At 38.5% G+C, this 17,809-nt stretch overlaps 1 protein-coding gene across 1 annotated transcript in view; it reads left to right on the forward strand.

Moving 5' to 3' along the window:
• The window catches only part of PAWR (pro-apoptotic WT1 regulator), a 64,013-nt gene that overhangs the window by 32,827 nt on the left and 13,377 nt on the right, over nt 1-17,809 (forward strand). The window contains exon 3 of the mRNA XM_014312350.2: nt 14,207-14,241. Within this exon, the coding sequence (XP_014167825.1) occupies nt 14,207-14,241 (35 nt within the window). The remainder of the gene's footprint in view (nt 1-14,206; nt 14,242-17,809) is intronic.

A 17,809-nucleotide genomic window follows, 5' to 3' on the forward strand; every position in this document is an offset into this window, starting at 1 on the left:
TCCCAGACGCAAGTGTTATATCTGACTCTGACTTTCTGGCTCGATTTTCCTCCTGTTCTTAGTAGGACTAAAATCCTATTCAGTTGTTCTGATCTTGTGAGTTACGGTACTGTGGGCTACTCCAGTGATGTGTATGGGGATGCACACTGAGGGTGATAACCCGTATATCTGTAAGCCTAGAACTCTTACAAATGAGCTAGAAAATCTGTAATGCTAAGGACAAGCATAGATAAAACTACTACTTTAAAAGTTAAAGTTTCTACTTTAACTAGAAATCTTCAGTGTCTGGTAATTATAGAAATCTAGCTCTTGTTTAGCAGAGATGGCAAAATTGAAAATAGTGCAAAACTATTTGATAGCAATGTCTTTCTTGCAGGTGGATAGAAATGGTGTGTTCAAAGTAGTGAACATGTCTTAATTGAAAATGGTGTTAGTATTTATGTGCTATACAGAAAGCTTGCATCAAAAAACCTACAAGATTTGGCTGGAAAAAACAATTTGTTTAATGAAGATTTATTTTTAAGTCTTTTAGAAAACTTTCTGAGTTTCAGAATGTGGAAAAGATGTTACTATTAGCTAATACTCAAAAAAGCCCTGCCAAAAAACACTATATGCAAGGCCTTTATATCAGAGCATTCAGGTTTGCTGATATCATGGTCATGTGCCTCTTGGAATTCAGTTGTTTGTGCATCTGGCCTCCTAAAATATGTCCCAAATATGTGCCCTTCTTCATGTAATCATGTGCACTAGGGTTAACATAACTTATCGGTCATTACAAAAGTGATATTTGAGCATGATAGTATGTTGTGATGTGTATGTCACCTTATGGTGTTTTTGGAAAATTGGAGAGCCAAGGGGAAGGCTGAGAAGATTAAGTCAAAGCTAATACAAAGCCTTGCAGTGAGAGATTCATGTATAGGTCCTCCATCCATTAAAATCTTCAAATTACAACTGTTGGGTTTTTGGTAGTTATTCTATAATAATACAGAAGTATCATTCTCAGTACCTTGGAAAGGGTTTGAAATCCTTTGTTTTATGTTATCTTTGGTTCCTTTCTGCTTGAATTTTATTTCAAATGTTGTGATGTCTGTGAATGCTAGTTGTGCTGAGCAGTGAATGAGTACACTGCAAAAAATATATCAGCTGCGAATAATTGACATTTAAGATATGGGAGTTGAGTAAATACGTATTGACAAAAGCATCAAGAGACAAAAAGGCATTTGAGAACTTCAAAATTAGTTTTGTCATTGGCATGAGAATGGGGCTTATTGAGTTCTAGATGTGTGTTTTTCTCCTCGCTGAGGACAAAACAGGTCTTGTTGGATGAGCTCTGAACCCTTTCCTCTCCCTGGAAAACTTGACCCAAACATGTCAGGATGATTTTTGCTACTAACATAACATGGAAATAGGAATCGATTATAGTGAGAGATACTGATTTTTGTGCCTGTGGGCATGGAAAGAGGAAATTCTGAGTCACTTAGATACTGAATTCAGCCTTTGTGAAACTAATACTCTGAATCCTTCAACTGAAAGGTAATTATTTATAAATACTACAATGATTTAGAATATCTTACTGTAGAAAGGGAATGCTGATCTTTATTATTGTCACACAGAATTTATCTAGTGTGTTTCTTAATTCCATATTAAGAAATTGAAGATCATTACTATCACAGTTACCAGTATCTTTTGCATCTGTCTGATTGCCGAAGACTCTCTGCAGTTATTTGTTAGAAACCTGTCTTGGTATTTGTAGTGCTGGTATGAAGCTGGGAGGGGAATTTTGCCTCTCAAGCATTATGAAGTCTGGGACCCCAGTATGAGATGACTCACTATGACAACTGTTTGCTGTACCTAATTTTATATTATGTATTCCTGTAGAGCCCAGGGCCTCATTCAAGACCTTGCACTTCAGTTGGAAATAACAATATTTTTGTTCCAACAATTAATTTTCTTTGCATATGCAATTGTAATGCACATTTCTTGCTCTCCCTGTATTGGTCTTAGCATGCACATGAACGAGAAATTAAGATGTTGAATCTTACAGAATTACTTTATACAAGATACTGCTTTGTGAGAGACATTTTAGACAGTTAAACATCCACACTGAATTGGAATCACTAACGCAGAATGGATTTGCTAGGCAAAGAAGTGTCACTTCATTTGTAGCCCTTAACTTTGTTAGACTGTAAGTTGTATTATATGCCTGCAGTAAGTACAAATTATGTACATTAGCAGACAGACTAAAGCTTGATCCTAGTACTGAATTCCTGAGGAGCTGTTAATCCAAGACAATGGAAGGCAAAGCTGCCTTAGTTTTCAGCTCAGAGCACTGACTTACACAGCAGTATTGCCACATCTTGAGTTGCTCTCACTCCTCTCTGTAGCAGCAATGCAGGTTTTTGTACTCTGCAAGAGGTTAGCTTGTGATGGATGCTTGGATAATCATTCAATTTAGTGTAGAAATTACCCAGTACCTTTGAAAGAATCCTTGTTGATTGGAGGTGAGGGTAAAATTAAATGTCTACATAATTAGCATTAATGGTACAACTATGAAATTGTGTCACAGTAGGTTGGGTTCATTGTAGTAACTTCAGTATGAATAGGTTAGGTGACTGGTGAAGTAATGTAAACTTGATTTATTAACATGACCCTTTAGTTATGCCTTGTGCATTCAGTTGTAAGTCATTCAAAAGCCTTTGAAAATTGAAGGAAAACCACATCTGATCTTTTTTTAACCTTTTGTTCTAAAAAAGTTTAACATTTCACCAAAACATTGCAGGCACTTTCTAAAAGGAAAGCGGTCCAGAGATATTTCTACAGAAGTGTAGTTCTGTTTGTTTAAATATGATTCTTTTCTTTAAATGTGGCCTAACACATTGAAATTTTTGCAAGCAAGGATATATATCAGTGTTTAATGTTTAAATGTTTAATTGAGGCACATTATTAGCTCTGTTATAAGCTTTGCTGAAAGCAATAAATAAAGGTAAGGAATAAAATTCCTTCTTAGCCTTGTGGCAGACTATGAGAAATGCAAGGATCTGAATTTGTTACATGCATTTCCTTTCAGAAGGACAGCTGAAAACCTGCTTGACACAAGCATCCCTAGAGTTTTGTACTTAAATCTTGTGCTGAGAATCTACTGCCAAACAAGCCAGTCAATTCAAGTTGCACTTCTTGACTATTTTACCTTTTCTGGCTTTTAATTTAGCAGTGTAATGTCATACAACATCACTTTACAATTACTCTCATTATCCAGTGTATGTGGTAATAGTATTCATACGTGACCTTGGCTTTTCAAAGGTGTTTGCCATCTAGGTTTCATGTAGTTCTTGCAAAGAAGAACTGTATGCATGCATTCAAGGGTAGTAATTCATCTTTTGTAAGTATTTTGCTGTGATTGTTGCTTGATGTTAATTTCCATCAATAGAGAAAATGTGGTTGTGCTACACTAGGCATACCTGAATATATTAGACAAGGGTTTTTTTCAGCACTACATTTTTTAGATGTTTGGCCAGGAATTATTTTGCATAATAACATGATTATGATATTGGTATTGTTTTTAAAAGTAAGGAAGTAAATGTGATTAAAGTACTGAAATATGTTAATTATGGTGATGTATGTTTGAGTTTGGAAGTCATAAGTAATTTTGCCAAATCAGGTTATGAGACTCTTATACACTAATATTTGAGGTTTAACTACCAGATAATATTCATCTTGGGTTTTCTATTTCTAGGTGGTGTGTGATGCACTTCACAGAGATGATATGAAAGCAGCCATTAATATCCACAAAGCACTTAAGCAGTAATAGTGTCTGCAGTAGAAGACTCATGAGGAAATCTGACTATATGTCTAAAAGTGTTTGCATCAAAATTAGTTAAAAAGTATTCAAATTCAGTGTTAAGTATTAAAAGATCACTAATTTTTAAAAAACATTTGTACCTTCAGTCAGTTTTGTGTGTGTGCAGTGTTTTTAAAGTGACATTAGTTGGAGGGAATTTGCTGCCCTGTGTGGGTCATAACATGAACCAGGTGCTTCACGTACCCTCTGCCATGGCTCCCATGGCTTGGGAGACCCAGGTGATTTTTGTGATCTGTGTAAGGAAAACAGGAACACAGGAATTTCATGTTTTCACGGTCACACATGATCAGGTAATTTCTAGCAAAATGGGCCTATATTCAGAGCAGTTTGAGTATGTTAATAACTAAGTAATTAAGGCACATGTCCGCTTTGTGAAGAGCTAGCAAGTACAAAATATTCAGCATTACTCACTGAGTACTGTTCTTTGTGTTCCACTTAAGAGATGTTGTGGAAAAACACATCATGATGTCAGGAAGGGCAGTATCATGAGTTTGAATGAAAGTGGCATAGGTCTAGGACGTTCTGACCTGTTCTGAATTGGTTGACTTTGCAGTCTTGATTTGCTTTAATTGCTTTTTTCTGTATGTATTATTGCAGGTTGGAAAAACCCCACTCTACATAGTAATTATTTAATTAATCTTCAAGGTAACTTCTGAGTTTGAGTAATAATGTTGCACAGTGTTCTTGTCTGGTATAACTTTAGTTACATTGTATGAATTTGTGTTTTTAGTAGAACAGAAGATTTTAAAACAGTGGAGTCTGAATTTCTCATCAGAATGGGATATGTCAGAAGATGTTGTAGCAACGTAGGTTTTCACTGCCAAAATCTTTCTCCTCTCCTGCCATGTGAGCAAATTTAGTATATAACGTGTGTCTCTTGGTAGAGTGCTGCTGATCCATGCATGTTCAGTGGGTTTTACTGTGCTAAAGGATCTGCACATGCACATCTGATTCAGCTGTACTGCCAGTGCTCTGTCCAATACTGCTGCTTTTGGAAAGTGCTTCCAAGTGAAATCATGGTCCTTTTTGCCCCTAAGAAATCAGGGAGCTGAGAGCTATCAGTTTCTGATGTGAGACCAGTGGGAAAGAGGGTGGCTGTAAGTTGCCTATGAGCCAGATAAAGTTGCTTGGCTAAGCAGTATGTAACCTTGAGGGTGCAGCTTGGGCATCCCTACTTTGAGTTGCCTGACTTCTGCTCTTGAAGGGAAATACTGATAATGACTACCAAGATTTGTCTTCCTGACAACTCACCAAGAAGAGAGATCTTTCAGGTTTTTGTGGAAGGAATTACTTGTGTTCAGTGCTTGATCGCTGTCAGCATAAATTTGATTACCTTTGATAGCAAACTTTGCTTTTCTTAGAAAGAAATACAGCATTATTAACATTTTTAACATCTGGGCTTAGTAAAGTTTAATTTAGTGGATAAGTGGTTTAAGCTTAAAATATTGTTTGATGAATGGATTTCGCTCCCAGTAAATAGAATTAAATGTACCTATGAAATCTCTTAAAATTGAATATTTGATTTTGTGGGCCTGTGTGTGTGTACACAACTGTTTGTCACAGGACCTGCATGAAAGCTAAAGCTGAATCAAGCCTGTATCTGTGCAGGCAAGGCATTTTGAAGGCTTCTTGTTCTTGCTTTAGAGTCACAGCTATGCCTGGGAATCTACAGGGTTTTCAGCACAGCCTGCTCTTCTGCAGAAGAGCAGATCTTTATGATCCTTATAGACAGCATGTGTGAAGCAAAGCATGTAAGTTGTGATTTCTTCTGCTGAAGTTTGGTTGTGGTCCTTCCACTAAGATTTCATATTTTGGGGGCTTTATTTACTTTTATTCTAATTTTTTATTGTTTTCAGATGTTGCTGCTGTGTACTCAGCCTGTATGAACAGAAATTTGGTTTGTTGTTGCCCTGTTTGTTTCTTTCACTATGGGAGTTCATGTAGTTGTGCTCCAGAATTGCACCAGCACTAGCTGCTGTTACACTGGTCTGGAGCCTTTTTTGAAACCTTTATGCAGGAAGCAGTTTCTCAAATTCCCAACTAATGTTTTGAGCAGCCTATAGGGCCTCATGTAAAGGAATTTATTTTTTTCCCCACATATTTTCTGTTTTGGACTAGCTTTTTAAGTCAGCTGGGTTAGTGGGTATCCCCTCCCAGTTTTTTGGTTTTTTTTTTTGTTTTTGTTTTGTTTTGTTTTGTTTTGGGGGGGGGTGTTTGTTTGTTTTTGTTTTGGTTTTTTTTGTTGGTTTTTTTGGGGGGGTTTTTTTGGGTTTTTTGGGGTTTTTTTTGTTTTTTTTTTTGTTTTGTTTTTTGTTTGTTTTGTTGTTGTTGTTGTTGGGGAAACAAGTGATCCTTAAAGTATAATGATAAACTTTAGCTGAGGTTTCTTTGGCAAGAAGAGTCATTGAGCACATACAAATTGATTGAAAAAGAGGGTCTTTCTGATGTATCTACTTGTACAAATACATTACACAGCCTGACTGATACTAAAAGCTTTTGTAAGGTATGGAAATACTCCTGATTCTTGCACTTTTCTGTGCTTCTACTCTAGAGACAGAACTTTAATTAATACTGCTTTCATGGCAGGAACAAATCTGAAGCCCAAGTAACAGTATGAGTACCTGCTGGCTGTGTACAGAGAGGGAGGAGGTTCTTTCCTGCAAGAGCTAGCATGGACCATGGCCCAAGAGGATCCCTGCTGCAAGGTGGAGAGGGGAGACAGCTTGCTTGGTGCTGCTGAAAGATGAGCTGAAATGTATACTCTGCTCAAACACACATAGCAATAGTTGTCAGACATTTTGTAGCATCTGTCATACACTCATATTATTAATAGACAACACCATAGCAGTAGTTGCTCAGATGTGCTGGTGCATTTGGAAGGTGCATATTCCAGTTCCATGGTGGTGGAAGGATGGCTGGGGCAGGATAGCCTGCTGCTCCATCTCTACATCCTTGCACTCTAGTGTAATTAATGTGATGGCTCAGGAGGGAGGAGGAATCTAATTCATAGTTGTTTGGTGGAGACAGTCTGACTGTGTTTATACTGTTAAAAAGTGCAAGACATGGGTGTGAGCTCAACTGCTGCACTGCTGATAGAGCCTGTGGCTTAATTATTAGCAACATTTTTTGGCATGGTTTTGGTTCATGCTACCTAATGCTCTCTTATGTCATACCTGAGGGCTGTTTGAGGAATCATGTACCAGGAACCAGTCCTCTTAAATAGTATGAACATCCCAGCACCAGTTTGGGCTGCCTTTTGTGTAGTGCTACAAGGACATTACTAGTCTTTGCTAGCTCAGAAACAACTGCATGCCTTTAATCATCATGCTGGAGTATGCCACACAGAGCTAGATTTCCTGCTCTGAAAACACTGCTTTGAGCTGTAGCTCAGCCCTTGTGTGATTTCAAATACTTTTGTCTGAGGGGAGCCTACAGATTCTTATTTCTTAGGGATACCACATTGTTTTTCTGGTCATTTTTCCTGCTCTGCTTTTTCTGTGAGTCACCTGAGATCTAGTCAGATTTTTTTCAGCCTAATTTAATCAACTCCTTCACAGCTTTTGTTCTGAGTGCCTAACTGCTTGTCCTGAACTCTTTTTCTGACTCTTCAGTGGCAAATATTGCTTGAATATAGAAATAGAGAATAACAAATATAAGAAAAGCTCTGTTAATTGGTTTAAATGTGTGTTTCTGGTTTCCTTATTTCTGGGAGCTGTTTTCTTCTAGAATATGCTTGACTTACCTGGAAGTTACTTGTGTTATCTGCAGGTATTGCTTTAATTATTTCCTCTCACTTTATGTCCTTAATAGATTTCTTCATAGGTACAAATGGAGGATACTTACCTGTTAGAGCTCTGATTGATTCCCTAGGTGTTCTTGCAGTGTTTCTCCATGGCCCCCTGGCTCTGTGTAAACAGGCAGATAAGTCATAACTCCCTTGCCTTCACAGGGGTAATATCTATCACTTGAACCCAGGCATGGTAGCACATCTGTTAGTTCTTCTTTGAAGATCTATTATTACATTTTAAATAAAGAGATAGTAAGATGAGGCTGTAAAAAATAAAGTTAAGGTGCAGAAAGTTGTGTTGCATTTGTATGAGAAATATCTCTAGATGTTTTCAAAGGGGTGACACAACTGAGAGGAACTGCCAGCTCCCTCATGGGCAGAGAGGCCCTCTAGGTAGACCCTGACAAATTAGAGAACTGGGAAATCACCAACTCTTTGAAATTTAACAAGGGCAGGTGCCAAATCCTGCACCTGGAATGGGGCAGTCCTGGTTGTCTGCGTAGACTGGGGAGCAGGAGAGAGACCTGGGCATCCTGGTGGATTGCAAGTTGTACACAAGCCAGCAGTGCTCTGGCAGCCAGGAGGGCCAGCCCTGTCCTGGGGGGCATCAGGCCCAGCATCAACAGCTGATTGTCCTGCTGTGCTCTGCTCTGGGGTGGCCTCACCTTGAGTCCTATGTGGAGTTTTGGGTGCCGCTATGTGTAAAAGATGTTCAAAAAGCTCTTCGCATGGAGATGAGAGCCACAAGGGTGATGAAGGGTATGGAGTGGGAGCTGTATGAGGAGCAGCTGAGGTCACTTGATCTGTTCAGCCTGGAGAAAAAGAGAGGGAAGGGAGACCTCATTGTGGTCTTCATCCTCACAAGGGGGGGAGGAGGGGCATGTACCCATCTCTTTGCTCTTGTGACCTGAGGAAATGGCATAAAGCTGAGTCAAGAGAGGTTTACGTTGGATATCAGGAAAAAAACTCTTCACCCAGAGGGTGATTGGGCACTGGAACAGGCTCCCCAGGGCAGTGATCACAGCCCCAAGCCTGAGAGAGTTCAATAAGAATTTGGACAGCACTTTCAGTCACACAGTGTGATCCTTGGGGTATTCTGTTCTGGACAGGAATTGGACTCGATGATCCTGATGGGTCCTTTCCAATGCAGCATATTCTTTGATTCAGTGATTCAGGAATGGAAGGTAAATGGTGTCTCTTGACCCTGAGGGAAAATTGCTTTTGGGAAATTTTGGTGGGAGGAGAAGAAAGGTATTTCATCTGTCTTTTTGCTGTTTTTCATATCTGCAGTCATTCCTGGTTTGTATTAGAGTCAGATTGCCTTTCAGTTGTTTAGCATTTAGATGTTATTCCACTTAAGAGCTGAATGAAACCTTGTCTGTATTGCAGAAGGTATGTAACTGCCATTTCCAAACAAATCTCAATGCAGAGTTGTACTGAATGTGAGAAGTAGCTGTAGTTAATCAAGATGTGATTTAAGGTACAGGAGTTGATTTGCTGGATGGAAATAGACTCTACCTTGGTATGTAAAAAGGCAAGAAACCCCAACAGTAGACCTCCTTCTTCCATGTAGTGAAGCTCACATCTCAAAGAATGTACAAGAAATTTTATAGGAAGCCCGTATTTGAATTATATATGAAAAGAAAATTTTTGATAGCCTCATTTCAGTCAAAACTTAACCTTGCCTGTTGCAGGAATATCATGATATAGTAATAATTTGCACTAGTGTATAGTTCTATTTCAAAACAGTCTGCATATTCTTCATGTCAGTATATATATTAGTGAGCCCTAACAGCCTGGTTTGATCCAGGGGATTTGCTTTAATTGTTTGCAAAACTTCTAAGTAGTGTTTCAAGGGATTCCAGTGACCCTTTTACATAGTCCAGCTGATTTCAGAGTCTGTACTTGTTTAAAACCAGTGTTTGTTAGGGCATTTTAACTAGCAAATTAGTAATAGTAGGGTTGGTTTAACATCTGGAAAACTTTGTCAGACACTTGTAAACACAGACAATTCTATTTATTTAAAGCCCGATGACCAGCTTGTTTATGCAGTCTCTCTGTTGGCCAGATGAAATACCAATATGAGCCAGGAGCAAAGAGGAGAGTTAGCCAAGTTCCTTCATCCTAGTTTGACAGAGATTTAATTGGCAGTAAATGGTTTCATTAACTGAAATGGTCTCAGCTGCCTTTTCTGTCCTTACATATTCTCTTGTGCAGCAGGTGCATGTCTGTGAGTTAGTCTGTGCAGTGAACCAGATGAAGGAGCTCATGTGGAATGAGAGAAATGTTTTCTTTTTCCTTGGTTTTTTTCATAGATCACGCCCTGTCCTGCAATAATACCATCCACACAATCACTTTTGTAGACAAAACAAAAAGGGAACATGACCAGTTTTCTGGAGCTATGCTGATGTGTGTCACTCTGCAGTAGTTTGCAGAGTGTTCACTAATAATTTGGTTTATTAGTGAAGTATATACTGTTAAAAGGTAAATGCAAGCTGCCTGAAATCATGTACAAAAAGTAAAAGTAATTTTAAGGCTGTGTTTGGAAAACTGCATTGAAGTGAGTGTTTGATTTCAGCCTTGGACAAAGAACTGATGTAGGTAGATGTCTTTGGCAGCAGTATTTTTTCACCAGTATGAAAGAAACCATTAGCATTGTTGCAGATTAATTCTTTACTTACTGTTTTTCCATTCATGATTTCCATAGACTATAAGAATAATTCCTCTTTTAGAGGGAGACATTCAAATGAGCAGATCTCTTCATTGCTCATGACAAATTATTCACTTTTATAGTAAAGACTGGATATTTTAAATGTGGGTTAAAAATCAAAGCTAAAAAAAAATTAAGGAATATAAGCCAGATTTGTAAATAAGTACTTATGTACAAGAGTAGTCATCTGTTTTTAGGTTAACTCTTTGTCAGAACAGGCATGTCCCTCCTTTTCTCCTTCCCTTCCCTTCCCTGATTTTCTGCCAACCTTCAGTTCTCCAAAAGTGAAGGAGATGAGATCTTAAATTTTAGATGCTTGCCTCATTTTAAGATCTCCGAGTAGTTTGAAATCTTAGATTATTTTTTGATTTATAGGCACATAATGCTATTTACAGTGTGACGACTTATATTCATGTTGCCAGAGACTTTTGGATGCACACAAAATAAATTTCGTAAGATGAGAACAGAGGTAAATAATACATTTTCCTAGTGTTTTCATCATCACTTTAAAGAATGATTGGTTTGCATTTACATTAGAGATTTCAAAATAATAAAAATAATAATTTACCAAATCTGCAATATTAATTTGATGTTCAGAGGAATTTTTTTTTGTGCATCAGATGTGACTTTTTAACTTTTTGTTCATAGTTAGTTTCAACTACAGAAATAAAAAACACTACTACTTACTGTAGAAACATCTGTTACAAAGGACTTGTTAATTGAGTCAAGGTTTTTTTGTTTGTTTGTTTTAACAGCTGTCATTTGTAGCAAATGAGAGTATTTGCTATGTACTTTGAGCATTTGTTTGCTTTCCCAGCTTTTTCTGAAGAGCTGGCTTTTCTGAATAGTAGTGCCAAACTTTTAAAAGTGTCCTGTTGAATTAAATGTACAAGTCTGTGTAATTGCTTTACAGCATTATTTGCATTTAGTATATGAAAATATTTTAGCAAATATGGGGGTATACAGTGCATTCATTGTATCCTTTTAGTGTCTAGAGTACAAAACAAGCATCTCTTACCTTAAGATTTCTTTGTACAAGATTTCTTTGTGTGCTTCACCAGACTGCAATCTCAGGTGCAATTTCTCCCTTTCTCATGAATTCTACCTTTCACTGCAAACCAAGGCTTATGTTCACCAGGAAGCGTTTCCCTGAAGAAAAGAAGCTGTTAAAAAATAAGAACTGAGGAAGATAAGAGCCCAGAGTTCCTATTTTATTGGATCTGCAGGCAGTTAGGCAAAATTTAGACCCAGAGTAACTCTGCATCCAAGCCTAAAAAGACAATTGAACCACTTGCCCATAACTAATGGGGCAGCTGGGGTGTTTCTGAGACCATCACCACCAGGAGCTGTGTCTGATGTTACTGATGTGCTGTTTCAGTTCTCAGATACAGGGAACAACCTCTGTCCCTGAACAGGACACCCCAAAAGTCATGCTTTGTTCCTGAGAGTGTTGTCCAAATGTTTCTTGAGGTCTGTCAGGTTTGGTGCTGTGACCACTTTCCTGCAGAGCCTGTTGAAGTGCCCAACCACCCTGAGATGTGAAGAACATTTTCCCAATATCCAAACTAAGTCTCTGCTGACACAGCTTCAGGCCATTCCCTCAGGATTCCCTCAGGTCCTGTCACTGGTCACAACAGAGGAGAGATCAGAGCCTGAGTGTCCTTGTCCCTTCATGAGGAAGTTGTAGCTGCAGCTGAGGAAGTTGTAACTGCAACTTCCCCTCAGTCTCATCCAGGCTGAACAAGCCAAGTGACCTCAGCAACTCCTTGTGTGACTTTTCCTCTAGTCCCTTCGCGGTCTTTGCAGCTCTCCTCAGGATGCTGTTCTTCAGCCTGCTGGCAGTGCATCCTGAGGATGCCATGGGCCTTTGCTGCAAGGGCACAGAGATGGCTTATGTTTGACTTGATGTCCACCAGGACACCAGGGTTCTTTTCTGTACAGCAGAAAAGAACCCTGTACTTTCTGTACTTTCCACGGTAAGTACACCTGCTTGGGATTATTCGTCCCCAGACTCTGGTGCAGGACTTCATGTTCTCCTTCTTTTTGGACTTCATGGGGTCTCTGTAAGCCCATTTTCCAGCCTGTGTGTGTCCCTCTAGATGGCAACACAGCCACCTGATGTGTTGTTAACCTCTCATCCAAGTTGTTTGTAGTGTGCCAACTTGCTGAGGCTGTACTTTGTGTCATAATTCAGGTCACTAATGAAGTCATTAAACAGTACTGGCCCCTGTATCAATCCCTGCAAAGTGGCTGGCGTCCAGCTGGACTTTATGCTGCTGCTGGTAACCCTTTGGACCCAGTAGTCACTGCATCTCGTGGTCTGCTTATCTGGCCTCTATTTCCATATACATGTGTTGTGTGGGAAGGTGTTGAAAGCTTTGCTATCATCTAGATAAGCATCATCTGCTTTGCCTTTATTCACCAAGTCCTCTCGTCTTAGAAGGCTGTCAGGTCAGGCATGGTCTCCCCTTCATATAGCCGTGCTGATTTCACCGTCCTGTCCTTGAGGACTTTTTCCATTTTCTACCTGGGGACTGAGCTGAGGACTGTCCTGTAGTTCCCTGGATGATCCTTCTTGAAGAAAGGAATGATACTTCATTTTAGTCCTCAGAAACCTCCCCCTGCTTCCATGACCTTTCAAAGATAACCTACCCTTAAGTAAACTTTAAAAATAGCATTGGTAACATTTAAAATTGTTTCTCTGCCCTTTTAGAGGTAAAATTATGTTTCTGTTTCACAGCTGTGAATCACTAATTCTCAGATGCTGTCATCAATGATAAAAATAGTTATCAGTGTTAAACCAGCAATTTTGCCAAATTTGTGGGTTTCTGTAACTAGTTCCCATGAATTTGTTGAATTTTGTTCTGCTTATCTTAGGGATAAGATGTAGCACATATGGCAGAAATGGAAAATGCTTCATAAAATAAAATGTATTCTCAGATCAAGTTTTTTCTATAATACAAATATTTTTAAAATATTATTTTCTATACTAAAATAATACTCTTTGTGTCCTAATTTTTAGCTTGTTTATTTACTTACAAAGTCACTAGTGTGCTGATTAGTGAAGGCAGTGTAATGTTCTGTAGAATTTTCAGAGTGGATGGAATTTCTCTTGCATCTTGTTTTGAGATCTCATTTACTTCTTTGCCCACAGTAAGTGTTGTAAGTAGACAGCATTTCATACTTCGCCTTGTTTTTTTTCTCGTAAAGGCAATTGTCCTTTAACTCCTTAAATATTCTTCCCTGACTTTTACTTGTTGTTTGCCAGGGGTGTTTTGCCTATGACTAAGAAAATAATTGGTTCATGTTCTTACAACATCCTAAAAAATATTTATAGACTTACTTTGTCAAATCTGAGCCCTTGTTTACCAGTTGAAACATGTCTTAATTTTTGTACTTGGCAGCTTCAGTTTTTGTTCCCATCCGGAAGGACAGCAGTGGTGCTGAGGAATTGAAATAGTTTTGCTCTGCTGCTCTTGGACAAGCTGATGAACAACTATCAAAGTGCACACGTGTTTCCTTTACTAGTTAGTGGTGGAGATGTACTGGTGGCAGGGTGTGAGCTGCTTCATGTGTTGTGCATGCAGGGGGATGGAATAAGTGCATCCAGTTTTATGATGTTATCAGAGGCAGACACTTAAGGCTTCTGGAGTGATATTCAGAAGCAGTAACGTGGTGACAATAGTCCTGGTATTGTCTGTACCTGACAACAAAATAATGCAAAACTGACTTGTACAGTGGCATGGGACTACTCTCACTGCAGACTTCGTTTTCTGTGGACTGATAAGGTATTTTGGCAGTATAGCTACAAGAAAAACACTAATTAATTTTTCCTTTTTGTTTCTTTTAGGACTCCTCCAGAATGGTTTCAAGCAGGTATAAAAGGTATGAGATCTTTGTACACAACAATTTTGTTTATATTTCTGCCAGAAATAATGCTGATTAAATGGCTATTTGTAGTAGATGCCATAATACTGCTACTGTAGATATATAGCCTGATACCAGGCAGAGGACCTGAAAGATGCAGCAAGTTATTCAAAACCTTCTATTATGTTACTGTTTTAAAATAAATTCCACTAGTGTTTTACTGGGTCTTACTAGGGCAGACTAGTTTCCCAATCAAATGTCAAACTTGATTACACATTGCCTAGGAGCCAGTATTTTCACAGTTTAATTTATGAACCATTGTATTCTGAAGTTGAATAAAGGAAGATAATTTTGTTGCTCTCCACAGTAATAGTGAAAGATGGTTTTGTCACACTGCTGTCTTCAGTTGTAAAGGTGTTTCTCATACATAGCATGTCCTGTTTGTTATTTGTTTGTTTTTGAGTCAAGCATTACCCTGGTCATTACTCCAGTTTTTTAATCAGATAAATACTTCAGTTCTTGATGCACCTGACAACTGCGTGAAATTTTTGTCCTTGTGGAATTAGTTCTGACACAACTATCACAGCTAACATGGGGTCTCAAATACATCAACTGAAGCAAGACACTTGTGTAAGAATGTTTTTATTTGGTACATGAATGCATTCCCTTTCAGGTATCCTTTACTTGGGTAAAATAAGTAGGTGGTTAATTCATCAGTGTGTGTATATATACATATATATATATATATATGGCTGTAGAAGAAAGTGCAAAGAGCATCTACAATTATCTAGCTTTCACTGCTGTATTTTCTACCCCTCAAAATTGTTCACCTGTAGAATCATAGAATGGTTTGGGTTGGAAGAGACTTGAAGATCACCTAGTCCAGTCCCTCTGCCGTGGGCAGGTCACTTTCCAGTGAACTAGATTGTTTAGAGCCACATCCAGTTTAGCCTTGAACACTTGGAGGGAGGGAACACCCATAGCTTCTCCGGATAGCCTTCCAGAATCTCACCTCCCACACTGTAAAAAAGAATAACCTCTCCTGTTATGCTTTAGCTTTCCTAGCATGGTGTCTTTTATATTTATATTCCCAGGTTCTCATAAACCGAGTTGAGTGATGCTTTTTATAGGGTTTTTAAAAATCATTTTGTCATTGCAGAATGGGTGGGCTTATTGTCACAAGCTTAGTACCTATGTAATTTCATGATTCATTTCTTACTAATCAAGCATGTTTTAGTTCAGTCTTTATTTCCTCTTCAGTCCCAGTACAGAATTTTATTGCTGTTTGTATCTGCAAATACTTAGTGGTGTGTGTCATACTTTTGTGGCTTTTCATAAACCTTATCTCTGCTTGCCTGCTGTATATACTCGCTTGCAAAAACTTGCTTGTGCGTGGGGTGGTAATAAATAGAAGTTTGCACAACCACGTTGGTAACTTATTTGAAAATAATCTAATTCTACTGATTAGTATTGCAAAAGTAGGAAATGCCAAAGCTAGAAAATGCTGAATAAAACTTGGTTATGCAGTCTTCCTTCAGTCAGCTTTAGTTATACACGGGATGTAGAGTCTTTGTCAACTGCCTCTATCAGGGCTGGCATCACATGCAGGAGGAGTCTGACTTGCTGCGGGCTGCTGTTCAATATTTTATGGATGTTGCCATCTATTTTATTTATTGCATAGTCTTGAACTTCAAGTTGAAAGTGAAGGATTATTTACCACTGTCAACACAGTGACCAGTGCTCACAAATACTTAGAGGGTTTTATTCTTCTTGAGGTATACAGTGCCCACTGTGGTTGGAGTTAATATTATCTATTAATTTTCTGCTGTATTTGAAAATTTCTGCCTCCCTGAACTAATTTTTCCTGTGAGGGTACTTAAGGTATGACTTCCAGTGGTTTTGCTTTCTGATTTGAATGCTAAAGGAGTCAGAACCAGAATTGTTCTGGGCTTGTTTGTTTCTTCCAACATCTGCACTGGGTGAAGGTCTTACAGAAAGCAGACTCCTCTACAGTAATTCTTATTCAAATCACTCAGATCTCACTGAAGTCCCAAATACAGGAGTCCCTTGGAAAGTCAGTTGGTTAGAGCATGATGCTAATAACACCAAGGCTGTGGATTCAATCCCTGAATGGGTCATTCACTTAAGAGTTGGACTCTGTGATCCTTGTGTGTCCCTTCCAACTCAAAATATTCTGTAAATCTATGAAATGGGAAATGTCATTCTGTAATTGTACCCAGAATTGCAATGTCAATGCCCAAAGGCTGAATTGAGACAATAGGCTGCTTCAAGGCTCAAATACATTCAGCTTAATTTACTTTTTGTAATAGTCTTGGGTGTACTCCCTTAGGTTTTCAAAGCAAACTGAGAGTGAAGCATGTTTCACATAGGGACAATCACTTGGGGATCCTATTTGAAACTTGCAACAGTAAGTGGCCAGTACTTTGTGGGAGAGAGATGGTTGGTAGACTTTATAGACATATGATAGCAAGAAGGAAACTGTATTTTCCTGAAATGTTGGATTCTGTAATAGATTCTCTTTCCCATTGAAAGATTGAGTTATTTGCCAGAAATATTCAGGTTGTTTTCTTCCATTCTTACTACTGCTTTTTCTCTTTTGCCTCCTCACTCTTCTGCAGTTACTGCTTATCAAACATGGCATGTTGTTCATTTCAGCATTTTTCTTCACTTCACTGGTTTCCATTTCCTAGGGCAGTTGGGCTCTCTTTCCTTTCTCTTCCCCATTTCTCTTACATCCTTATATTTAATCATTGAGGTCCTAATCTTCTCTTTATTATTTGTCTGATTTTGTGTGTGTGGGTTTTTTCTTGTTGTTTTTTTTCTTCCTGTTTTGTCTCAATTATCTGTCCTTTCTGACTTCTAGTCCTGTATTACTGATATCATTCTGGACTTCCAATACCTTTCCCTTCCCATTTAACTGTTTTCATATTTTATGTTGTGATCTTAGAGATTCTTCTACAACTTCAATTCTGTGATTTTGCCTCAACACTGATATGCCCATCCTCCTGTATCTGACAAGAAAAAAGAGATTAAAAAGCAGAGAAGATCAGTTATGTGTGTTCTTACAGAATCATTGTTCTCTTGGTGTGTTCCAGGACTTAAGGAATTGTACAGATTTTACACTGTGAATTACACTGGCTACTTTCCAGCAACAGTCCGTGACTAAACATTTATATGACATTGCTGGGAAGCCTATTTCACTGAGTGTCCATTGACTGGAAAACATGTTTACAAATGAACTCGGATGGCTTTTGTGTATTGCTGTGTGCTTAGTGACTTGGACAAACTGAGCCTGTCTCTTTGTGCTGTAAAGTAAATAAAAGTTTGTGTTGAGGATCTTGGTCTATAAGATCTATAAGTCTGTAACTGTAGTCTTTCTTCTGAAGTTGCTTCAGAAATTTTCACACCCCCCAGAAGTTTGTAGGTGTTCCTTTGTAGTTTCATTATTAAGTCCATAAAATATTTTCAAGAGAAACTGATGGTTTTGTTGTGGGCTGGAGTGGTATTGTGAGATCTATTAAAAGCACAACCAGAGTCTGCAAGGTCATACTGACATGAAGGCCAC

This window comes from Geospiza fortis, unplaced genomic scaffold, assembly GCF_000277835.1.
Source record: "Geospiza fortis unplaced genomic scaffold, GeoFor_1.0 scaffold166, whole genome shotgun sequence".
NCBI classification, from domain to species: Eukaryota; Metazoa; Chordata; class Aves; order Passeriformes; family Thraupidae; genus Geospiza; species Geospiza fortis.